This window comes from Aotus nancymaae, unplaced genomic scaffold, assembly GCF_030222135.1.
Source record: "Aotus nancymaae isolate 86718 unplaced genomic scaffold, 86718_ANA_hifiasm-v0.15.2.pri h1tg000089l, whole genome shotgun sequence".
In the NCBI taxonomy this organism is placed as follows: Eukaryota; Metazoa; Chordata; class Mammalia; order Primates; family Aotidae; genus Aotus; species Aotus nancymaae.
This window is the reverse complement of record NW_026988504.1, coordinates 20,530,706-20,556,981: the sequence shown is the minus strand read 5'-3', so window position 1 is coordinate 20,556,981 and position 26,276 is coordinate 20,530,706. Positions and strand designations below refer to the sequence as shown.

Genomic DNA, 26,276 nt, shown 5'->3' with positions numbered 1-26,276 from the left:
CAGCAGGTGGTGCTCTTATTAAGCCCCTTTTACAAAGTTAACAAGCTTTTCCCCAAGGTTATATATCCTCGGCATTTCCAACTAAGGATTAACTGGACTTGATTACTTGAGGTGATGAAGAAAAGAAAGCCCCCTTCCTGCTGGAATACTAACAGGTTATTATACTCTAGTCTCTCTACCTTCCACAGCCAGGCAAAGAGTTGGCTGTAACACAGTCTCTCAATTTCTATCACCAAAACACACTTAATGAGAGTGGCTGAGGTACAGTCAAGGTGTGAGACCAAACTCCAAGATGAAGAGCAGCAGTTGGTTGTCGTTCTAACAAACTACACAAACTGGATAGGAAACAGCATTAAAACTCTACTTAAAAAAAAAAAATCTGTCATACGGGGCCAGAGAAAATATCACATTCAAACAATTTCTGCATTTACGTTTGATATAAATGTAACTAACCATCCACAGAAATTAATGAGTCAAAATCATTTTTAACCCTGTTATGAAAAAAAAAAAAGTTGGAAATCCTGCCACTTTTAAACATCTTCTAGAGAAGAGGTTGTAAAGGGTGGCCCAGTAGGCAAATTTACCACACAAGTGTTTGACCCACACAGTAGTATGCCAAGCTGCTCTTATTGTTATGCTATACAGTGATGTACAGGGAATCCCAATACTTTGGGGGGTGTTATTTACAAAGAATATTATGTGAATGGTGCCCTTTGGAGTTGGCTATCTTTGCAACCATGGGAGTCTTCCAATTTCCAAATGGACTACATTCTGAATGTGGCAGTTGTTTGGATCTAAGCAAAATTATTCCAACAGAAACAATATTAGATATGGTAATCAGGTCTTCAAGTCAACCCACTGAAGTGTAATTAATCCACAGGCAAATAAAATAGTTCATAGAGCCTCCATGGGGGTGTGTATGTGTGTGTGTGTGTGTGTGTGTGTGTGTGTGTATATATATATATATATATATTTTTTTTTTTCCCTCCATAGTCTCTTAAGGAAAATTTAATGACCAACTTTCTCATCCAAATCCCAGGGCCATGGCCAGAAGCTCTTTGTATATGTGTGAAACATAGATAGAAAAATAGGATTAGAGGTAGGAAAATAAAAATCATAAAGACTAGAAAAGAAGGAGTGTTCCCTATCTTTCTTTCCATTCCCCCTCATTGCTGCCTATAGTTGCTTGGAATGATGGTGTGGGAGGTGTAAGGTATGCCGCAGGGCAGCATTCATGTCAGATCTATGATGTAATGCAGTCAGCAGGACAGAAAGTGTTCAGAGGAAATGGAACCTCTTAGAGCTGCTGCATGATGGAACAGGAGCTGACAGACACACGGTCTGGGTATATTTGAGGGTTGGGGAGATTATCTGCAACAGTATGTGGTAATGCTGTTGACAAATAAATGATGTTGTGTTTAGCAGGTAATATCCAATGAGTGCACTTAAGTGTCAGGGCTTCCTGTCCTTCTTCAAGTATGAGACTATAAAATTCAACACAGTAATTCAGAGAATAACCCAACAAATGTTCCTAAGTGTTCCTGGTGGCTCTGTCTGTAGACAGAATCCCAGAAAGGGTAAAAATCTGATTTCTCTGAATAATCTGTCTGGAAAGGAACTTGAAATGCAGCAAAAGGAAGGACAGACATCAGTTAATCTGGGTTTGAACTGTGAAGGCATTCAAACTCATTAGGCATTTAGTTTTAAATAAGCCACAACCTTACCAAGCCTGTTCTTTGAGCACTAAAACTATGTAACACCTTACAAGATTTCTGGGCAGGGCGTGGTGGCTCATGCCCGTAATCCCAGCACCTTGGGAAGTCAAGGTGGGTGATCACTTGAGCCCAAGAGTTTGAGACCAACATGGGCAACATGTGAAACCTCTTCTCTACTAAAAAAGGCAAAAAATTAGCCAGGTGTGGTGGTGCGCACCTGTAGTCCAGCTACTGAGGAAATTGAAGAAGAGGATCACCTGATCCTGAGAAATCCTTGCTGCAGTGAGCCAAAATCATACCACTGCATTCCAGCCTGAGTGACAGAGTGAGACTCCGTCTCCAAAGAAAAAAAAGCAAGATTTCTGAAAAAAGCAAATGGACAAACATGAGAAGAGTACTATAAACTGTAAATAAAATACTATACAAATAATAACTGCAGTTGCATAGACTCTATAAATCCAACACCAAGGGAAGGTAAAAGTCAGTGGCTATGGAATCTGAAGCACAGAGGAAAATGTTTTAGGGTTTTCCACTCATTGTTTTCAGGTTTATTTATTGCTCCACCAACTCCTCACTATCTATGTGTTCCAGATTTTCTGTTTCCTTTCTCTTACAAGAAATCACATGGCAGCAGGAATATTACATGACATCCTTATCACAGTCAGAGGGGTTTTTGGTAACAAAAGCCAAAAATTCTGATATCTACTGGATATAGGTGGCCAGAAATTCAATCATTTAAAGAACAGATACAGAACAGGGGATTACAGTTAGCTAATGTTTGATCAACTGTCAATCAGAAGGATTCTCTCTAGGATAAGTGTTAGCAATGACTGTTTTTATAAATAAACTTTAGTTAAGCAGGTCCACTTGTTCACATATTGTCCATCGCTGCTTTTGTGCTACAATGACAGGGTTGAGCAGTCGTGACATGAACCGACATCAATTACATGGCTTGCAAAGCCTAAGGTATTTACCATGTGGCCCTTGAAGAAAAAGTTCAGGCCGGGCATGGTGGCTTACACCTGTAATCCCAGCACTCTGGGAGGCCAAGGTGAAGATGAGTGGATCACTTGAGTTTAGGAATTTCAAAACCAGCTTGGGCGATATAGTAAGAACCCATCTTTAAAAATTAAAAAAAAAAAAAAGCTGGTTGTGGTGGTGCACACTTGTAGTCCCAGATACTTAGGGGGCAGAGGTGGGAGGATCACTTGAGCCCAGGAAGTCAAGGTTGCAGTGAGAGTCATCATCACTCCACTGCATTCCTGCTTAGGGCACAGAGCAAGACCCTGTCTCTAAAAAATAAATTAAAAAAAAAAAGTTAATATGCCCACTCACTTCTATGTTTTTTCTCATACCAGCAAGTAAATCTTACACCCCATGTAATTCTTTTCATTCCTTAGACTCCTATCTCAGTTATTCTCCTACCAAAAACTTACAGTCTATCTGGGAGGTATTATGAAGAACAGCATGGAGCCCTTATCCTAAGGAAAATTACATCTCCCCCCAACCTGAGACAGGGTCTCACTACCGTTGCCCTGGCTGGAGTGCAGTAGCTCGATCACGGCTCACTGAGGCTAAGACTTCCTGGGCTCAGCTGATCCCCCCACCTCAGCTTCCTGAGTAGCTGGGACAACAGGCATGTGCCACCACACCCAGTTAATTTTTGTATTTTTAGTAGAGATGGGGTTTTGCCATGTTGTCCAGCCTGGTCTCAAACTCCTGACTTCAGGCCATCGACCCGCCTTGGCCTCCCAAAGTGCTGGGATTACAGGTGTGAGCCACTGTGCCTGGCCCCTAAAATTTAACAGAAAGCAAATATGCAAACAGCTGTAACATAATTCATTAACATACAGATAAAACAACACAGTAGGCTAGGCGCAGTGACTCATGCCTATAATCCCAGCACTTTAGAAGGCCGAGGCGGGCAGATCACCTGAAGTCAGTGTAAGGTTGGCTGCCTCGTGGGGCGTTCGGACACGCCCCCTCCCCTCGCGGGGCATTCGGACATGCCCCTTCCCCTCGTGGGGCGGTCGGACACGCCCCCTCCCCTCGCGGGGAGTTCGGACATGCCTCCCTCCCTTGCCGGGAGCTCAGACACGCCTCCTCCTCCCCCTCCCCCCCGCCGGGAGCCTGGGAAAAAAAGCCCCATCAGGACTTACCTGATACCATTTTGTCCCATCCAGGCTCCACTCCCTGCCTACTATTTTGTCCTATCTGGGCCCCACTCCCCACCATCCGGGTCCTACTCCCCTCCATTTTGTTTCATCCGGGTCACACTCCCCTCCATTTTGTCCCACTCACCTTGGCCACAGCCAATCGGACGCCTCCACTCCCTATAAAACCCCGTGCCTGAGAGGAGTCCGCGCGACTTCTCCGGCCCTTCCTGTCCGGGCCGCAGAACCTCGTCCGGGAGCCTGAATAAAACCCCTTGCATTGGATTATTTTCGTGCTGGCCTCAGTTTCTTCATTTCGTCCTCGGCGAGAACAGACCTTACAGTCAGGAGTTCGAGACCAGCCTGGCCAACATGGTGACACCCAATCTCTACTAAAAATACAAAAAAATTAGCCGGGCATGGTAGCGTGCAACTGTAGTCCCAGCCACTTGGGAGGCAGAAGCAGGAGAACTGCTTGAGCCCGGGAGGCAGAAGTTGCAGTGCGCCAGTATCACATCATCATACTCCAGCCTGGGCAACAAAAGTGAGACTCCATTTCAAAAAAAAAAAAAAAAAAAAAAACCCAAACAAACACACACCACCAAATCAGAATGACTGGAGAGGAAATTCCTACTTTCTGTAGGTTGGGAAAAGATCATGAGATTATGTGAAAACTCAATGAAACCAATACAGATTATGAAAGTGCTGGCTACTTATAGTCAGTAGATTTTTTTTTTCAAGTTGTAAAGATATTTTCTTCAAGTTGTAAAGATTGTATTTGCTTGAATATTACATAAGCTTCAAAAAGATTTTTATCAAAATTTTGGCATGTAAATATATTTAGCTTCATTAATGGAAAAAATCTTTTAAACTTATTTAGCTAATCAGACTTTATTTATTAACTCTCTTAATATTTATTCTAAGACAGATAAGGAAGAGAACCGTGCAACTGAGCACAAACCCATCCTAGCCACTTGAATAGTTAGAGGGAAATCTCCTAGTTGCAAACCTTTAGTGGCACCCTCTGGTTTGGTAGATCTGTTGCAGTCTTTTTGCAAAATTCTAAGAGAAGACTTGGTTGACAGAACTCTACTGAGTGAGATATCTCTATCTTCATTTTTTAAAATCAAAATCTTTTTACTTAATACCTGGAAGATTCTCCTTCAGGCGCTGAGAACTGGATTTTAAAAATCAAGTATTTTTTTTTAAACAGTCTCGCTCTGTCACCCAGGCTGGAGTGCAGTGGCATGATCTCGGCTCACTGCGACCTCTGCCTCCCAGGTTCAAGCGATTCTCCTTTCTCAGCCTCCCAAGTAACTGGGATTACAGACATGTGCCACCATACCTGGCTAATTTTTGTATTTTTAGCAGAGACAGGGTTTCACCATGTTGGCCAGGCTGGTCTCGAACTCCTGACCTCAAGTGATCTGCCTGCCTTGGCCTCCCAAAGTGATGGGATTACAGGCATGGGCCACCACACCTGGCCTCAACATTTTTGTACTCTGGGGCAAGACCCATAGTGAGACTCAATATGGCCAAGAGAAATGCTCTACTTTTGTCAAGTGGGAGAGGTGCAGGTATGGGAAGGGAGGTGGGAAAGGAAGTCTGTCAGACACACAGATTTAACAGGTAGGCAAACTTTAGAAAGACAGTACAAGCTAACAATGAAGATTTGTGATTATCTATACCCTGCAAAGCTATCATGTTACCACATAAATGCCAGTATGGAGATATTCTCCTAGAACAATGCTGTCCATCCTATTTTATATCATGGCACACACAGACAAAATATTTTTGTTTTCTGAGACAGAGTATCACTGTCATCCAGGCTGGAGAGCAATGGCGCAATCTCAGCTCACTGCAACCTCTGCCTAAAGGGTTCAAATGATTATCCTGCCTCAGCCTCTCAAGTAGCTGGGATTACAGGCATGAACAACCATGACCAGCTAATTTTTTTTATTTAGTAGAGAGACGGGTTTCACCATGTCAGTCAGGCTTGTCTAGAACACCTGACCTCAGGTGATCCACCTGCCTTGGCCTCCCAAAGTGCTGGGATTACAGGCATGAGCAACCGTGCCCAGCCCAGACAAAATATTTTTAAAGATATACTAAGGCTATTAAGGACCAGATTACTGTGACTAGAGGCAACTGAGCCCAGATCCCTCCTAGCTACTTGAGGAGTTAGAAGGAAATTTCATATTAATTTGCAATCTTTTAGTGGCACTTTTTGGTTTGGTGGATCTGTTGCAGTCTTTTTGCAAGATTCTAAGAGAAGACTTGGTTGACAGAAAGTTTTACCATGAACGTATCTGAGTTGCAACTGGACCTTCCCTGATTTTCTTTAACCTAGAGTTTTCTCAAGTTTCTTTCATTACACTTTCTAGTCTGGGGTCTTTCTTACCATCTGGAAATGCTAGGACAGGGTGAACACAAGAGTCCAAATGGGAAAGACGTTCCAACAGAGGGGCTTCATAGTGAATTTCAGGAGGCATGGTGTTGATGCTGCCTGAACCACACAGTGCACAGGAGGGATTCACATCACAGCCAGAGCGGATTGTGCTGTTCCGGTGAACCTGTGAAAAAAGCCAAACAAAACTGACAATTCAACATCTGATAAAAATCCAGCTCCCTGTTTGTTATCCGAAAGATTGAGAAGACCTTTCTAGATAGTTGTATGACACTACTAAAAGGATATTTGATTAGTCTGTTAAAAGATTTCCATTTGTCTAACATACTGACTTTCAAAGTGAGTAAGGACACTTGCTTCTTTTTCATTGATGAAATCTAACTACTTAAAGCTCTAAGTGCTTAGCTAGGTATCAAACTTCTGACAGTTTAAAAAGATACTAAATCTGTGCTTTCTGAGAATACTTTAAAAATCTGCATGATTTCATGACCTGGATGGTCTGCTAAGGTGAATAGTTGGCTCCTGATTCCTAGGTGGGACATGACCTGCTGTCTTCAGCAACTTTATCCACCTAGGAGCCTTCAATTACCAACCACACCTCTTCTCTTCTTTTCACACCTCCTCTTCAAAAGACTTTCAGGTGGTCCTAAGCAAGGTGGTAGGCTTCCCTGAAGCTTCTAACTTACAAGTAACTTATTAATTACTCTTTAACCTGGCCTAAAATCCACTGTTATAAAGCTCATACCTAAGTAATGAAAGCACATTTTTGTATAGCAAGTGCTCAATTTCATAGTCTTTATGTGAGATTAATTCCAAAGGGATAGAAATTATTTCCATTAAACTTCCTTTGTGCATATGTGGGCAGAATAATTGATAACCTCTCCAGCTAAGTCCAGAGTCAAGTATGAACTAATTTAAGTCTTCAAAAGATTGAATTCTGTAAAAAACCTGAATGTTTACAATATGCTTTGAGAAAACTTCCTGTCATGTTGAATGCAGGATCCCTACATTCTAGTGTTAGGATAAACAAATCTGGCATTTGCCAAAGCCTAACTCATGAGTTACCAGGACACACAGCCCTGGAAGAAAAAACTTGCATGTTGAATGGCACTGTAAGAAGGGATCCTAGGAGCAAGCTCAGTAGCAGAACAAAGACATAAAGGATCAAAACTCTACTAGCAAAAACTGTAACATTTAACTAGAGCTCCATTTATTTTCAGCAAAGATATATTGAAAGTCTTTTATGGATTTGTGTAAGAGAAAGATAGATATAAATAATGTGGTCTCTATCAACATTCCCCCAATATTCTATTGCAGCCACATAGAGAGGTGACATGCAAATAAGGTCTTTTGAAGGTTAGAATGGGCAAATCACACAGAAGTAGAAGCCACTGAAAGGGAGTGATACTAACTAGGCATGCCACTTTTGTGTAGACAACATTAACTGGTACTGCTTTGGGGGAAAAAAATCCCTGTACCTCTTTAATCAGAGCTGGTTTTCTGGAGATGACATTTTGAGGTAAAGAGAAATAAGCAGGTAGAGATGAAAATGAGATCATACAGTAGGTGAGTGGGAGGATTTTGGAAAATTGGTTAGGATCTAAAAATTACACCAAAACTTTCAATATTCAAAAGAGATTACCAAATTCCAGTAACTATAGCAAATAAAAAATATAGAGAGACTAGAAACTGACCCATGACATCAACTACCTCAGTATGGGACATTAACAACATTCCATTTTATGGCTAAAGTGTATCCCTTAAGTCAAAATCAATATTGGAAAGCCAAGGCAGGGGGATGACTTGAGGTGAGGCATTTGAGCCTAGCCTGGTCAATATGGTGAAACCCGGTCTCTATTAAAAACACAAACGTTAGCTGGGCATGGTGGTAGCCTCCTGAGTAGCTGGGATTACAGGCTCCTGAGGCAAGAGAATTGCTTGAACCTGGGAGGCAGAGGCTGCAGTGAGCTGATATCGCACCACTGCACTCCAGCCTGGGAGACACACTTACTAAGTCTCAAAAATAAAATTTAGCCAAGCATGGGACTGCACGCCTGTAGTCCCAGCTACTCAGAAGGCTGAGGCAGAAGAATTATTTAAGCGCAGGAGGCAGAAGAATTATTTAAGCGCAGGAGTTCCAAGTTACAGTGATCCATGATCACACCACTGCACTCTAGGCTGGGCAGGAGAGTAAGATCTTGTCTCAAAAAGATTAAAAAAAAAAAAAAAAAAAATAGGCTGGGCAACAGTGGCTCACACCTGTAATCCCGGCACTTTGGGAAGCTGACGTGGGCGGATCACAAGGTCAGGAGTTTGAGACCAGCTTGGCCAATATGGTGAAACCCTGTCTCTACTAAAAATACAAAAATTAGCCAGGCATGGTGGCAGGTGCCTGTAGACCCAGCTAGTCAGGAGACTAAGGCAGGAGATTTGCTTGAACCTGGGAGGTGGAGGTGGCAGTAAGCCAAGATCGCACCATTAAGCTCCAGTCTGGGTAACAGAGACACCATCTACAAAAAAGAGAAAACAAAACAGGCAAGGCACAGTGTCTCACGCCTGTAATCCCAGCACTTTGGGAGTCTGAGGCAGGTGGATCGCCTGAGGTCAGGAGTTTGAGACTAGCCTGGCCAATATGGTGAAACCCCGTCACTACTAAAAATACAAAAAATTAGCTGGGTGTGGTGGCAGGCGCCCGTAATCCCCAGCTACTCGGGAGGCTGAGGCAGGAGAATCACTTGAACCCAGGAGACAGTTTGTGGTGAGCTGAGATTGTGCCATTGCATTCCAGCCTGGGCAACAAGAGCGAGACTCCGTCTCAAAAAAAAAAAAAAAAAAAACAACAACAAGAAAATAAAATTTATAACACAGATAAACTTATCATGATCATCAAGAATTTATACCTGAATATCAAAATTATTCAATATTAAGAAATCAAGCAACATAATTTCAGACTTGTATATTTAACTGCCCACTCAACATCTGTACTTAGCCTTCTCCTAAAAAAAAAATTTACTAACTTTGTAGAGACAGGAGACTCTCACTTTGCTGTCCAGGCTGGTCTCGAACTTCTGGCTTCAAGCAATACTCCTAATTTGGCCTCCCAAACTGCTGAGATTTTAGATGTGGGCCACTGCACCTCACCCAGACTTAACTGGCATCTCAGAGTTAACATGTTCAAAACTGAGTTCCCGCTCTTCCCTATTTATAAACGGCTCAGTCCTAAATCCTCAGACTCTCAGACTCATGCTAAATTCCTTTTTCCTCATATCCAATCATGAAATTCTTTTTTTCTTCCTCTTTGAGATTGAGTTTGGCTCTTGTCACCCAGGCTGGAGTGAAATGGCACAATCTTGGCTCACTGCAACCTCTGCCTCCCAGGTTGAAGCCATTCTCCTGTCTCAGTCTCCCAAGCAGTGAGGATTACAGGTGTGCACCACCAAGCGCAGAGCTGGGGGAGCCAGGGTTTCAACCATGTTGACCAGGCTGGTCTTGAACTCCTGACCTCAGATGATCCACCCACATCAGCTTCTGAAAGTGCTGGGATTACAGGTGTGAGCCACTGCACCTGGCCCCAATCATGAAATTCTATTGGCAGAATCCAACCACTTCATACCACCTCAATTACAATCAATCTAGTCCAACCTTTTCTCAATCTTTTCTCAAATGGGTTTCTTCAAGCCTCCTAACTGGTCCTCCTCCTACTGGCTCTTACTTCCAAATGAATCAACACACTAATCAATGTAATCTTGTTTTAAAATCTCAATCACATCATAGACTCTGATAATCTTCCAAATGACTTCTCATCTCATGAGGAATAAAACTTCTTGCATGGTTCCGACAAGGTCATACAGCATTTGTTGCCTCTGTCACCTCTCTCTGACTTCACTTCATTTGTTGTTACTCTCCTAGCTCACGCTACCAGTTACTTTGAGTGCTTGCTATATTTTGCCAATATAGCAGGCAACCTTCCAGATCATAGGCCTCTGGACTTGGCTCTTTACCCACTAATGTCATGGTCATTCTCTTACATCATATCTTTTTCTTGAAATGTCAGTCTTCAAAGTAACTTTTATTTAGAAATACAGTGAAAGGCCAGGTGTGGTGGTTTATGCCTGTAATCCCAGTACTTTGGGAGGCCAAGGCAGGTGGATCATCTGAGGTTAGGAGTTCAAGACCAGCCTGATCAACATGGTGAAACCCCATCTCTACTAAAAATACAAAAAATTAGCCAGGTATGGTGGCAGTCACCTGTAATCCCACCTACTCGGGAGGCTGAGGTAGGAGAATCGCTTGAACCCAGGAGACGGAGGTTGTAGTGAGCTGAGATCGCACCATTGCACTCCAGCCTGAGCAACAAGAGCAAAACTCCAACTCAAAAATAAATAAATAAATAATAAAAGTGAAAAACGATTCTATCCTTGACTGTAACAACAAAAAATGCCCTGGAGTAAGTTTAACAAGAAATTTAAGCACAAAGTTTAAAGATACTGATATTCTACACATTAATGTAGACTCTTAATAGGTTTGACGGGGAAGGGAAGGCAAGGAGGATTTAAACAAATCTTAAAAATACAACTGAAAGAATAAATGTGAGGGACCATTCTCCTCCCACCCCTCAAATTTCTAATAAGTAAAAATACAGGGGAATGATCTGGCCTATTACACGTTTTACTGTTACGGTAATTAAAATAATCTGCCCTTGGTTAAGAAACAGAAAAATTAAATAAAAACAAAAATAGACCAAAGCATATATGACAGTTTATTATTTAACTAAGATAATACTTTTTAAATCAATTTAAAAAGGAGATACTACTTTTCCAACAAATGAATCAGAAAAACCAAGAGGTCATACAAAAGAAAACGGCTGGATTTCTGCCTCACACCAAAAATAATTCCAAATAAAGATTTATTTTATTTTTTAAGACAGAGTCTCCCTTCTGTTGCCCAGGCTGGAATGTAGTGGCACCATCTTGGCTCACTGCAATCTCTGCCACCCAAGTTCAAGCGATTCTCCTGCCTCAGCCTTCCAAGTAGCTGGGATTACAGGCGCCTGCCACCACATCCAGCTAATTTTTATATTTTTAGTAGAGACAGGGTTTCGACATGTTGGCCAGGCTGGGCTCAAATTCCTAACCTCAGGTAATCCACCCGCCTTGACCTCCCAAAGTGCTGGGATTATAGGCGTAAGCCACCGTGCCTGGCCCCAAACAAAGATTTAAATATAAAAACAAATATACTCGAATCTAAAAAAAAAAAAAATTTTGTGAAGTAATATACAGTGGTTAACAGTATGAGTTACGGAGCCAGAATGCCTGGGTTTGAACTTTGACTCTGCCACTTACTAGATGTGTGGCCTTAGATAAGTTACTGTGCCTTCATCTTTACTAACAGAAGAGTACCTGATAGAGTTGTGTTGAAGATATCTGGCTCTTGACTCTTGTCACTTTTATAAAACTACAAGTATAGCTATTCATATTTAAAGGGATAACTTGATGATAGAACATTTACCATCTAAGATCTTGATTTCAAAATTCTACCTTCTTAACACGGTATAATATGATCTTTGGTAAGTCACATGACATCCTTAAATTTTCTCTTTTTAAAAAAAGGACTGATAATACAAATTTAATGGGATTGTAGGAAAGATAAAATGACTTCATAACTGTTAAAACACTACATGAATGTTAACTAAATTAGTATAATGCATGATGTCTCACCAGCTGGCACTTCTTTGCTGTGGGGGACTGTCCTGTGCACTGTAGATAGCTAGCAACATCTCTGGCCTCATGGTGCATGGGCCTCCCTTCTCTCCCCATTTGTGAAAACCAACAATGACTACAGACATTGCCAAATGTCTCCTGTTAGGGCAAAATCAGTGAGAAGCATGAGGTTCAAATTATGGTCACCCCTTCTAGAAAAATGTAAAGCACAAGCTCCCATTAAATATTAGTGGTGAGTCACAGTACACATAGAAAACAAAAATTAATAGTGAGAAGAAAGCTCTCAAAGACTACTGCAGTCAAAGCAAAAGGACTCAAGAACAAGCCTGAAGAGAGCTTCCACTAGCCAAAGATCAGACAACATGAGCATCAAAAAAAAAAAAAAAAAAAAAAGGCTACAATGGCTTGAAATACCTCACGTTTCAATCAATGACTCACAGCACCTTCATGAAAAACTTCATTGACTGTCCTTAGGCAATATTAGAAAACTGGTAAATAAAAAAACACTAATCATGCTTTCTTCTGTACAAATTGTACTTCAGGATAAACAAATAGTTGAAATGGACAATTTCCCCCTTATAAACATATTCTAGCTAATAAAACAAACAAACAAAAAGGATACAAGTAGAATATCACCGTTCTTCAACTCCCAATGTAACAATGGGTCCAGGCAATGATCACCAATGGTTGATAAGACAAAAAGTTAAGACATCACATGTCTTCCGATACAAGCATAATAAGGCCACCTTGTACCTTCTCACAAAACTCAAAACTGGATTTATTCAAGACTCTACTAATTTTCATGAAATACAAAGTACAGAAAAACACCACTGGATTTTAAATGCACTAAAAATTAAGATGGATTAATAAATGGAAGGATGAATGTATGGTAAAATGTTAGTGGTAGAACCTAGGGAGCAGGTACATAGGTGTTCACTGTAAAATTCATTCAACTTTGTATCTGAATAATTACATGACAAAATTTAGAAAGGAAAACAATGACACCACAGGACTTCTGCTTCTAGCTAAGATGTAGTAGTAGTGATCAGATTTACCTCTCAGTCATCAATGGAAAACTGGACAACAGGCAGTGTAAGACTGAGAAACAAACGAGGTGGCCTCTAAGACTGCCTTGGTTTTTTGCCTGGAAGTACACTCTAGACTGCAGAGCAGGGAGAGGGATCTGGAGCAGAGCACAATAGCTTCACTGAGTTGAGGAAGCAAACTCTCACTAGATCAGAATTCAGAGACTAACAAAACTGAAAGCTGCAAGGCAGAATTCTTGAGAGGAGGAAGCTCTACATTAAGAGCCCAGAAATCTTCATGAGATCCCCAAGTGTTTGTTAAAGGTGTATGTATAGGGTGAACTATCAGGCCAGAGAAGAGCAACTAAGCCGCTCTGATATGAAATGGTTTCCACAGCTAACACAAGGCTGGGAGGCTTTTAAATTGTGACCAGCCAAAGTTGCATTGAGCATTCAAAACAGAAGATCCTGCTACTAAGCTGGTCTACTCCTCACCTGACCTAACAAATGACAAGTAATTTACTTGCCAGCAAAACAAAGCCTCTTTAAAGAACGACAGCACAATCTACATGCTACAAGCAGGGAAAATTATTGATTGGATTTTCAGTATCGAATAAAACATTGTTAGATATGCCAAGAGGCAAGAAAATAACACTATACAATTTTTAAAAGAAAGTAGGCTGTGGGAAACTAAGGGATAAATGAAGTTTTCTCAACAATATCACATAATATGGATAGTGTGTATCATATCAACACTCTCACTGAGAATAACTGGAAAAGCCAGATTTAAAACACACACACACACACACACACACACACACACACTCTCTCTCTCTCTCTCTCTCTCTCTCTCTCTCTCTCTCTCTCTCTCTCTCTCTTCAAACTCAAAACATAAGAAAAATGTTGACGTGCTGACAATATTGAGGAGCCAAGATTCCAGAGAGGAAAAGAAACATGGAAGTAAGCTTACATTCTGCAGCTGCTTCTTCCTGGGGATAGCGACTGATCTGGAAAAGACACTTCCAATCTGGAGCCTTGGTAAAGGTCACTTCTGGAGACAGAAAATGAGCAGAGACTGGACATGGTGGATCACTCCTGTAATCCCAGCACTTTGGGAGGCCGAAGCAGGAGGATCACCTGAGGTCAGGAGTTCAAGACCTGCTTGGCTAATGTGGCAAAAACCTGTCTCTACTGAAAACACAAAAATTAGCTGGGTGTAGTGGCATGTACCTATAATTCCAGGTACTTGCTGAGGCAGGAGAATCGCCTAAACCTGGGAGACAGAAGTTTCAGTGAGCTAAGGATCATGCCACTGCACTCCAGCCTTGGCAACAGAGCGAGACTCCATCTCAAAAAAAAAAAGGAAGGAAGAAAAAGAAAAACGACCAGAGCTTTTGGTGGTTTTACAGGGGTGAAGGGATACCACCAAAGACTTGAAATGCCAAATTCTTAATAAAAGAGAAGACGGGCTGGGTGCAGTGGCTCACGCCTGTAATCCCAGCACTTTGGGAGGCCAAGGTGGGCAGATTACCTGAGGTCAGGAGTTTGAGACCAGCCTGGCCAACAAGGTGAAATCCTATCTCTACTAAAAATACAAACCTTAGTGTGATGGAATGTACCTGGAGTCCCAGCTACTCAGGAGACTGAGGCAGGAGAATTGCTTGAACCTGGGAGGCAGAGGTTGCAGTGAGCCAAGACTGTGCCACTGCATTCCAGCCTGGGTGACAGAGTGAGACTCTCTACCAAAAAAAAAAAAAAAATTCCAGGTGAGGTGGCTCACATCTGTAATTCCAGCACTTTAGGAGGCCAAGGTAGGTGGATCACGAGGTCAGGAGTTCAAGACCAGCCTGGCCATCATGGTGAAACCCCGTCTCTACTAAAGATACAAAAATTAGCTGGGTGTGGTGATGCATGCCTGTAATCCCAGCTACTCAGGAGGCGGAAGTTGCAGTGAGCCAAGGTTGTGCCACTGCACTCCAGCCTGGGCTACAGAGTGAGACTCTGTCTCAAAAAAAAAAAAAGAGAGAGAGGACAGGGAACTAAGCATGACATACTTTCAGGTACCCACTCTCCTAAAAACAACGCTGAAGCTGTGAATGGTAGGAGGCTATGAAGCTAAGTGGAAGCCTCTGAAAAGAACAGAGACATTTCTGGTAGTCTCATGTTGAGGAGATTAGAATTAGATCTCAGAATATGCTAAGAGGAGGAAAGGAGGCCAGGCGCAGTGGCTCACATCTGTAATCCCAGCACTTTGGGAGGCCGAGGCGGGCAGATCACCTAAGGTCAGGAGGAGTTCGAAACCTGCCTGGCCAACATGGTGAAACCCTGTCTCTACCAAAAATATAAAAATTAGCTGGGCATGGTGGCATGCGCCTGTAGTCCCAGCTACTTGGGAGGCTGAGGCAGGAGAATCATTTGAACCTGGAAGGCAGAGGTTTGCAGTGAGCTGAGATCATGCCACTGCACTCCAGCTCAGGCAAGAGCGAGATTCCAGCTCAATAAAAGAGAGAGAGAGAAAGAGAGAGAACACTAAACTGATCAACACATGTTCTCAGCTGGAGCTACGAGAAAGAAACAACATTTTGCCCTAAGAATTAACCAAAGGTACACAGAACTTTAACAAAATTGTAACCCAGCCGCAACTCAACTCAGGCCCCAGGCAGATTAAGGTTTTCAGCCCCTACTCTACATAAATACCAGAAGAAGGTAAAACCTTTCTAAAGAAAAATACCATAGCCTCTACAATTTTTAAAATATACAATATCCAACATGAACTAAAAACAAAACAAAACAGACAAAAGAAACAAAGTACCCAGTAATCCAGATTACAGAGTTAGCAGACAAGGACTTAAAAATAATTGTTTCCTATGTTTAGGAATGTATGGAGAAAAATCAATGAAAAGATCACAAAAGTTCTTTAAAATTTTTTATTTTTTTAGAGACAGGATCTTACTCTGTCACCAAGGCTGGAGTGCAGTGGCATGATCATGGCTCACTATAGCCTCAACCTTCTGGTCTCATGTGATCCTCCACTTCAGCTTCCCAAGTAGCTAGGACTACAGGTATACACCACCATGCCCAATTAAAAAAATTTTTTTTGACATGGAGTCCCACTATGTTGCCCAGGCTGGGCTCAAACACTTGACCTCAAGAAGTCTTCCTGCCTTAGCCTCTGAAAGTGTTGAGATTACAGGTCTGAGTCACCACATCTGGCCATGTTCTTAAATACATAAAAACCAAACCAAATGGAAACTTAAAAGCTCAAAAGATGAACTGACATCATATTAGACACAGAACTGTTTACCAGAAGTGAGGTGGTAGACAAGATAACAGTTAACTATATAAACAGGGACAGAAGAAAAAAAGAATGAAAAATACATAACAGAACGTAATGAGCCTGAGAGCATAATGATAAAAATCTGTAATCAGAGCCCTAGAAGGAGAATGAGGCAAGAACAATATTTTAAAAGATAATAGCCAACTTTGCGTGAAAAGTGGTTAAACACACAAGAGTATCCAGTAATCCAGATTACAGAGTTGGCAGACAAGGATTTAAAAATAATTGTTTCCGGGGCTGGGCGCGGTGGCTCACGCCTGTAATCCCAGCACTTTGGGAGGCTGAGGCGGGTGGATCACGAGGTCAAGAGATCGAGACCATCCTGGTCAACATGGTGAAACCCTGTCTCTACTAAAAATAGAAAAAATTAGCTGGGCACGGTGGCGCATGCCTGTAATCCCAGCTACTCAGGAGGCTGAGGCAGGAGAATTACCTGAACCCAGGAGGCGGAGGTTGCGGTGAGCCAAGATTGTGCCATTGCACTCCAGCCTGAGTAACAAGAACGAAACTCCGTCTCGAAAAAATAATAATAATAATAATTGTTTCCTCGTGCCTCAGCCACCTGAGTGGCTGGGATTACAGGCGTGCACCACCACACCTGGCTGATTTTTCTATTTTTTGTCCAGGCTAGTCTTGAACTCCTGACCTCAAGTGATCCACCTGCCTTGGCCTCCCTAAGTGCTGGGATTACAGGTGGCATATTCCACATTTTTTCAGATATCAAAAAATCCTGACACCTGGCAGTCAGGATTTTTTAAACAGACATTTTAAAGTCCTACTAGTCCCAAAGCAACTACAGATACTAATTTGGGATATATTCAAATACATTTTTTAGTATTTAAAAAAACTACTAAATGAACAAAAATGAAACGTATAACCAGAGAAAAAGAAAATCCAACCAACCCAACAGACAGCAGAAAAGGAATAAAACAAAGGAAAATAAAAGAGGTTTAAATAAAGAGTGATGGCGAAAATGATTTTGGATGTAACAATGATCAGAGTAAATGTGAAGAGATTTAACTCACTTCTTAAAAACACCTAACACTGATATAGAGAGCTGAAAATTAAGGGATGGAAAAAGATCCACCTAGCAAGTACTTACCAAAATAAGGTAGTTATACTAAAAGCACTAATCGAAACCAAGAGGGAAACTCTGTAATGATAAAAGAAATAATCAGGAAGAAATAAAAATCATGAACCTGTGTGTAAAATACCTAACCAGCCATCCTAGAAATACATGAGTATAAACAAAGAAACAAACAAACAAAAAAAAAACTACAAGAAAAAACCAACAAATCCACAGAAAGCAAACCAAAGGATATGTAAGATTTGAACACAATTAATAAGCCTAAAATATGGCTTGAATTTAGAACCCTGAAGTCAACAGATAGGATATGGATACATTCACACCCATACAAAACAGTCTTTTTTAGAAAACTAGTTACAAAAACCAAACTGAAATGATGTGTATCCAAAAAAATTAGCCAGGTATGGTGGTACACAGCTGTGGTCCCAGCTATTTGGGAGGCTGAGGTGGGATGACTGAGCCTGGGAGGCAGAGGTTGCAGTGAGCTGAGGTCGTGCCACTGCACTGCAACCTGGGTGACAGAGTGAGACCCTGTGTCAAAAACCTAAAATAAAATTATGTATATCAACTTAGAGATCTTAAGCACACAACGGTGAATTAAAAAAACAGAGTCAATCAGGCACAGTGGCTCGAGCCTATAATCCCAGCACTTTGGGAGGCTGAGGTAAGTGGATCACCTGTGGTCAGGAGTTTGAGAGACCAGCCTGACCAACATGGTGAAAATTCATCTCTACCAAAAATATAAAAATTAGCTGGGTGTGGTGGCAGGCACTTAAACCTGGGAGTTGGAGGTTGCAGTGAGCCAAGATCATGCCATTGCACTCAAGCCTGGGCTACAGAGCAAGACTCTGTCTCAAAAAAAAAACAAGAGTCTTACTCTGCCACCGAGGCTGGAGTACAGTGGTGTGATCATAGCTCACTGTAACCCCGAACTCCTGGGATCAAGAGTTCATCCTCTTGCTTTAGCCTCCTGAGTAGTGTGATCATGCCCAGCTAATTTTTAAAAAATTTTTTTGTAGATGGGGTCTTGTTATGTTGCTCAGGCTTGTCTCTAACTCTTGGCTTCCTCTTACCTTGGCCTTCCAAAGTGTTTGGATTACAGGTGTGAGCCACTGCATTTGGCCAAGAGTTTTTTTTTTTTAAATCTTATTTTCTTATATTTTTAGAATGCAGATCAAGTAAAAAAAAAAGTCAAGATATTAACATTTAGAGTGGCACATACACCAATGTTTATTTCATCATTCTTTATACTTGAAGAGTAACCCTGGCAAGCTTTTCCATATACAGCTAACTCTTCAACTTGTGCAGGTCCATTTATTCTTAGATTTTCTTCTGCCTCTGCCACCCACGAGACAGCAAGACCAACCCCTCTTCTTTAGCCTACTCAACATGAAGATGTTAAGGATGAAGACCTTTATGATAATCCACTTCCACTTAATGATTTTCTTAACATTTTTTTTGTCTATCACACTTTCTTCTAAGAATACAGTATATCATACATATAACATACAAAGCGTGTTAATTGAATGTGCTATTGGTAAGGCTTTTGGTCAACAGTAGGTTTTAATTTTGGTGGGAGTCCAAAGTTACATATGAATTTTCAACCGTGTGAAATGTTGGCACCCTTAACTCACGTGTTGTTAACGATTCAGAACCAAGGTATGCTAAATAGTCACAGCATCTATCAATGTGTCTTCCAACTTGAGAATTGAGAAAAGGATTCAACTATCATTATCAGTAAGAGTCATGGACCAAAGGCAAGGGTACTGAGCAAAAACAGTGTTGTCCCTCTCCCTAACATTCATGTCGATCAAGAATCTTAGAATGTAACGTTATTTGGAAATAAAGAGAAAGGAGTTAACAGCTAACAACTGAGTATCTATTATAGTCATATACCACTTAAGGATGGGGATTATATTCTGAAAAATGCACCAGTAAGTGACTTAATCATTGTATGAACATCATACAGTATATTTACACAAATGGAGATGATACTTACACAAATGGAGATCAATCACATAGCTAGGCTACATGGGACACCCTACTGCTCCTAGGCTACAACGTGGAGAGAATGTAACTATAATTAATCCTGTAGGCAATTGCTGGATTTTTGTATTTAAACTTAGAAAAGGTCTAGTAATAACATGTATTATAATCTCACAGATCACAGTTGTAAATGAAGTCTGCTGTTGACTGAAATGTCTTTAACACAGCTCAAGACTGTATGTGTGTCCAACTGCACTACTCACGCCCCACGTCTAATTTAATGATCACAATGTCAGGAAGCAGAGAGTAATGAAGTTTCTTTGCTTAACCAAACTTTAAAACCTTCTTCTAGGCCCTTCTGTGTCAATTTTCCAAGAATGCACCCTCAATATCTGATCACTCTCATCCTTCTAATATCCCCCAGGTGATGTCTGATTACTCTGGCCTGTCTTCAGCAGAAATCCTGTTAGGTTGGTTTAGCCACAATCCCTCCTTATCCCTGATGTTTCCTGTTAGTAATTTTCCATCCACTGACCCCCTCCCTGATCACTGACTATAAATTCCAACTTGCCTGTGCTGTATTTGGAATAGGGCCCAATTTCTCTTACTCAATGCCAAATTAATAATCCTAAAATATGGCTTGAAATTCCATCACAGTGGTCCTTATGCCAATCATGATAGGTCCCCTAAGCACCTCCCCACTGAAATGAAGTCTGCCTTACTGTGCTTTAACAAATGTCACTGATTATTTTTTCTTTAACACCAGTAAGAACTACATACAAAAGATAGAAAACAATAACCTATAAATAATTGGTACACTTAAAGAAAGGCAACTACAAACCTAAGAGAAGCAAGATCAAAACTATTAGAAGAAAATTTGACACAGCTAAATAAACGCTGAAGCACACTGTCCAATGCAGTTTTGCAATCATGGAATGTTCCCTATTTGCACTACACAAGGCAGCTGCTAGTCACGTGTGGCTACTGAACACTTGATACGTGGCTAGGATGAATGAGAAACTGAAATTTTAATATTATTTAAATTAAATTAAAATAAGTACACGTAGATAGTGGCAACCATACTGAACGGTGCACAGTAGAACTGGTTACCCATATAAATAGGATTGGCATTAGCCTTACTCTATGCAAGAACAAAACAAACACCGAACCCCCCCTCAACCCACCCAAGGCAGTGGAACAGAGTATTAAGGAAAAGGGTTATGAGCTAAGAACTTGATAAACAGTCCAACTGTTGCTCATAAATGAAAGTCTAATCACCAAATCATTACAGATCAAATTAAGAACTCAATAAACAGGGATATGAAAGTATGAAAAAATCTCTTTCGGCCAGGTGAGGATAATCCCAGCACTTTGGGAGGCCAAGGTGGTGGATCACCTGAGGTCAGGAGTTTGAAAACAGCCTGAGCAACATGAAGAAACCCCATCTCTACTAAAAATACAAAATTAGCCGAATGTGGTGGTGCATGCGTGTAGTCCCAGTTACTTGCTACTTGGGAGGCTGAGGCAGGAGAATCGCTTGAACCTGGGAGGCAGAGGTTGTAGTAAGCTGAGATAGTGCCATTGCACTCCAGCCTAGGCAACAAGAGCAAGACTCCATCTCAAAAAAACCCAACTGTCTTTGAACACTGAAACCGGTTATAATTAAAATAAGCTTAAATAACAACTGCATATCTAGTTTCAAAACTGAATACAAAACTAAAAATGATTCTCTACATAATAAAATCCCATTAAAAGACTTTCAGGATATTTTTTGAAAAACAAAACTAAATCTGCCTTTAAAATGTTTCATATAAAAACCAAAATGTTTGCTTCCCTATTGAGATAAGAAGAAGGAAAAAACAAAAACACCCAAAATGCTAAAAGTAGATGAAGAAAAAGAGGGGTCGGAATGAACTGAGAGAAGGATATAAATGTATTTATTACCACTGAACACTTAAAAATAGTAAAGACAGTAAATTTAAAAACAATTTTAAAGAGGCAAATGAAAAAGTTATGACAAAAAAGAAATTAGTGGCGCAACACCCTTTTTTTCAGACAGGTTCTATGTTGCCCAGGTTGGTCTCAAGCCATCCTTCTCCCTCAGCCTCCCAAGTAGTTAAAGGCATTAACAGCTGGCACTTTTTTTTTTAATTATTTAAAAAAAATTTTTTGAGACGGAGTATTGCTCTGTCACCTAGGCTGGAGTGCAGTGGTGCAATCTTGGCTTACTGCAACCTCCGCCTCCTGGGTTCAAGCGATTCTTCTGTCTCAACCTCCCAAGGAGCTGGAATTACAGGTGTGTGTTACCCCATCCAGCTAATATTTGTATTTGTATTTTTAGTAGAGACAGCATTTTGCCATGTTAGCGAGGCTGGTCTTAAACTCCTGACCTCCGGTGATCTGCCTTGGCCTCCCAAAGTCCTGGGACTACAGGCATGAAGCACCATGCCAAGCCAATGCCTGGTACTTTGAATGCGCTTTATGAACATCAGGAGTCACAGGTGGAAGGCACTTAAGCCCAGGAGTTGGATATCAGCTTGGGCATCATAGCAGGACCCTTTTTTCTACAAAATATATATTTTTTAAAAAAAGCTGGGCATGGTGGTGTGTGCCTGTATTCCTAGCTACTTGGGAGACTGAGGCAGGAGGATTATTTGAGCCAGGAGTTCAAGGTTACAATGAGCTATGACCGTGCCACTGCACTCCAGCCTGCATGACAGTGCAAGACCCTATCTCTAAACAAATAAAGAAAAACAAAATAGAGACATCTACTGACTAAAATTTGAAGTCCAAAGGTAAGTTCCATTTAAGTCTCAAACAAAATGTAATAAAAGGTGGTTTTATGAACTTATAAAAACATAAAAGAACTGAGCCCGGCGCAGTGGTTCACATCTGTAATCCCAGCACTTTGGGAGGCCGAAGCGGGCAGATCACCTGAGGTCAGGAGTTTGACATCAGCCTGGCCAATGTGGTGAAACTCTGTCTCTACTAAAAATAAAAAAATTAGCTGGGCGTGGTGGTGGGTGCCTGTAGTCCCAGCTACTAGGAAGGCTAAGGTGCTTGAACCTGGGAGGCAGAGATTGCAGTGAGCTGAGACTGCACCACTGCATTCCACCCTGGGCGACAGAGTAAGACTCTGTTTGAAATAAATAAATAAACTGAGATTAAAAAACACACACACAAACAATATATGGATAAGAAAAACAAAAGAATACACATGCATACACTATAACATTAATATCAAGAAAAGTAGCATTTAAGGCTACTGAGACAGAATTGATATACAGTCCCCAACTAACAAAAATTGAATTATGACTCAACTCTATGATGGCACAAAAGCAATACACATTCAGTAGAAATCATACTTCGAGCACCCATGTGATCAGTTTTTCAGCTTCAGTACAGTAGTCAAATTACATGACATATTCAACACTGTATTATAAAATAGGCTTTTGTTACATGCTTTTGACCAACTGTGGCCTAATATAAGTGTTTTGCACATGTTTCAGGTAGACTACGCTAAGCTATGATATTTGGTAGGCTAGGTGTATTTAATGCATTTTTTACTTATGATGAAGTTATGGGGACATACCCCATTGTAAGCTGAGGGCGGTTAAGTCACTAAGAATATGATTATATAAACATATAGGGTTTTATACAATACTATATATGTCTACTAGACAGCAATGAAATATCTGAAATATCAAAATAGAGCACAAATATAAGCAGGAACTACAGAAACATCATTTTGAACAAAATGCTATACACATTAGTAATTTAATAATTAAAGGTATACAAAAAAATTACCACTTGAGAATTTTAGAAACTTAATTCTTAACTCTTGGGAAAATAACTCAAAAATTTAAAGGCAATTTACAAATCTATAAGCAGTAAGTACACTTTGTACACCAAAGGCTCTGGAATACCATCCAAAACTATACTCAGAAGAAAATTCAAAAGGTTAAACGTTTTATTATTATGTAAGAAAGAAGGGAAAATAAGCACCTAGACAAGGAAACGGAATGAGAAGTATATAAAAAGGTGTCAAATTGTTTGCCACTGATAAGACAGCCTATCTGGAAAGTTAGTCACTGAAAACACCGTTAAAGTTAAGAGTTCAGAAAAGTGTTCAATTACAAAATGAGTATCTACACATCAACAGCACTAATAAACTGTAACAAACAGAAAAATAGAAGACTTGGTTCATACTTTTATTAAAAAACCGAGTGAGACCTCCATAAAATAAAATAAAAAAATAAAATAGAGATAAAACATGAAGAAATTCCCATGTTTCCTTAATACTGTAATGCTATCAATTCGCTTTGAAGGAATTCCGAAGAAATACTCAATTTAATACTTACGGAAGAATTCTACTATCAAAGTAAAACTCTATTTCACCATTCTCTGTTAATCACAGCATATTCATCCAAAACACTGAAACAATTATTTTGGCTCAAGGATAGGTTACAGTCATTTGCTTCTGTTTCTGCATTTGGTAATCGATATCTAACTCATCCACTGTTAACATCTGGAAAGATTTTCATAGGTTTGACAACTCTATAATAATCAAGCATATCCCACAACTGGCTCTCCAAGATCCATCAGAGTGAAGAAACAAAACATTTGAGCTTCTACTCTGTTTTATTTCAGACTTTCAAAATTTATTTTGCATGTGTTTAATAATGTATATATAAACACTCTTATAACAGTTTTAGAGGCAACTGTTCCAAGCACAGAGTGATTTCCGAGTCTTCTTTTACTAGCCTTATGTCCTAAGGTACTACAATTTTCTACATGGCACACTTGCTCCCTTCCAAATATCTAGTATTAAAAAGTTGGGCCTCCAAGGTCTATTGCACTCTGTCAAGGGAGGACTTACCAATTACTAACTTTTAATACTGACTCATAATAATTCTAGTTCATTAGTCCTCAACCACAATGTCATGAAACTGAGATTTAAATAGATGGAATCAAAACTAGGAAACCTAGAAGTATATATTAACTCAACACCTTTATCTCTACCCTGACGTCTACAGGAAACCTGGACATAGCCATAAGGGAATGCCCTACAAAAGTGCCACTCTTCAAGTGTGATACAACAGGAAAAGGAGGAGGACTACTCGGAATTCTATGGAAGCCAACTTTAAAATTTAGCCCAGAGCAATCTCCCATGTTACACTCTAACACAGACTACAAAATTCTAAAATCATGCCAGAACACTGCCTATTGGTTACGAAATGTTACTTTAAAAAAAAATTTTTTTTTTAATGCCATTAAGGGCAATAAAAAAGTTTCAAGGGGATGTCAGTAATAAATGTAGCCATTATCTATTCTATTGGTTATTAGTACCAAAAAAATCCCCAGCCTTTTCAACCATTAATTTTCAAACACTGGTTTCCACTGCCAGACTATGCATAAGTTTCTAATGGTCCACAGTAAATTGAAAATGAGAACAATGCAGTAAATTATTAATAAAACTACATTCCTTTCTTTAAAAAAAATTTGTATTATGATTTAATTATAAAATTTTACTTAAAAAATAAAAAGCAACCCTATTTTAAAATTGGTTGGTATCAATTTTAAGAATTTTATTATCTGAAATTTTAGTACGCTTAGGTTATGAACATCTACACAGAAGCAGTGGGCCAGGAAATGAACATAATGGCACATATTGTAAGAACTTTCCACTGGAGTGCTTCTTCATTCACTTAGATAATTACTAACATCTACCATATTAGACCCCTAAAGTGATGAAACACACAATAAACAGCAATATAGGCTATTTAGTAATCACAACTAGTAATTATCTGTCATTTTATAATAAAATTATGATAATATATATAAAATTATAATAAATTATGATTTATAATAAAATAATGTTCTCCATGAGCCTTACTCTGATATTCACTTAACACACCCTAGTGATTATTCCTTCAATTACATTTAAAATATTCCACATTCATAGTTGTAGAGGTCTTAAGACTATTATCTCCTCCTGGATTACTACTGTTAGTCTGTCTTTCCTCCTCCAGTCTCTTGTGCCAATCCACCCCAATTATAATAGCTATAGACTGGCCAGACATGGTGACTCACACCTGTAATCCCAGCACTTTGGGAGGCTGAGGTGGGTGAATCACAAGGTCAGGACTTCGTTATTGATCAGCCTGGCCAACATACAAAAATGCTGTCTCTACTAAAAATACAAAAATGCCACCAGGCACGGTGGCAGATGCTTGTAATCCCAGCTACTTGGGAGGTTGAGGCAGGAGAACTGCTTGAACCCGGGAGGAAGAGGTTACACTGAGCCAAGATCGTGCCATTGCACTCCAGCTTAGGCTACAGAGCAAGACTCCATCTCAAAAAAAAAAAAGAAAGAAACACACACACACAGAGTAACTGAATGAGTTCCTTCAAGTGAGTTTTATATTTGGTTCTGGCATGTAGCAGAGATCATTTAAGATGTAGGTAAGAAAAAAATATTAATCACTTGTTTTGTGTCTTCTGTACTCACAATTAATGTGAATTCAATGTCATGTAACAACATCAGAAAATAATTAACCTGTTAACTTCTCTGCTCTTTCATGAGAAAGTAAGCTCCATGAAGGCAAGGGCTTTGTTTTGCTTACTAATGCAACCTGGCTGCCCTGAATAGCCCCGAATAATAACAGTGAGCACTCAAAAATGCTGTTGAATAAATCTGTCTGGAAAATGACACAATTCAAGACCACAGAAGGCAAGATGCTTGCTCATCAGCAAATATCACTGAGGGCACATAGTGAGCAAGGAGCCATGTGAGACACAGAAAGCAACAAAGACAGAAGGAATGGTATGTGTCTCCAATTCTGG

The 26,276-nt window shown here is 40.3% G+C and overlaps 1 protein-coding gene across 16 annotated transcripts in view; it reads right to left on the bottom strand.

Annotated features, from left to right (window-relative positions):
• The window catches only part of KANSL1 (KAT8 regulatory NSL complex subunit 1), a 211,417-nt gene that overhangs the window by 14,781 nt on the left and 170,360 nt on the right, over positions 1-26,276 (bottom strand). For all 16 annotated transcript variants that reach the window (XM_021673729.2, XM_021673735.2, XM_021673736.2 and 13 more), the window contains one exon: positions 6,270-6,441. In XM_021673729.2, the coding sequence (XP_021529404.2) occupies positions 6,270-6,441 (172 nt within the window). The remainder of the gene's footprint in view (positions 1-6,269; positions 6,442-26,276) is intronic.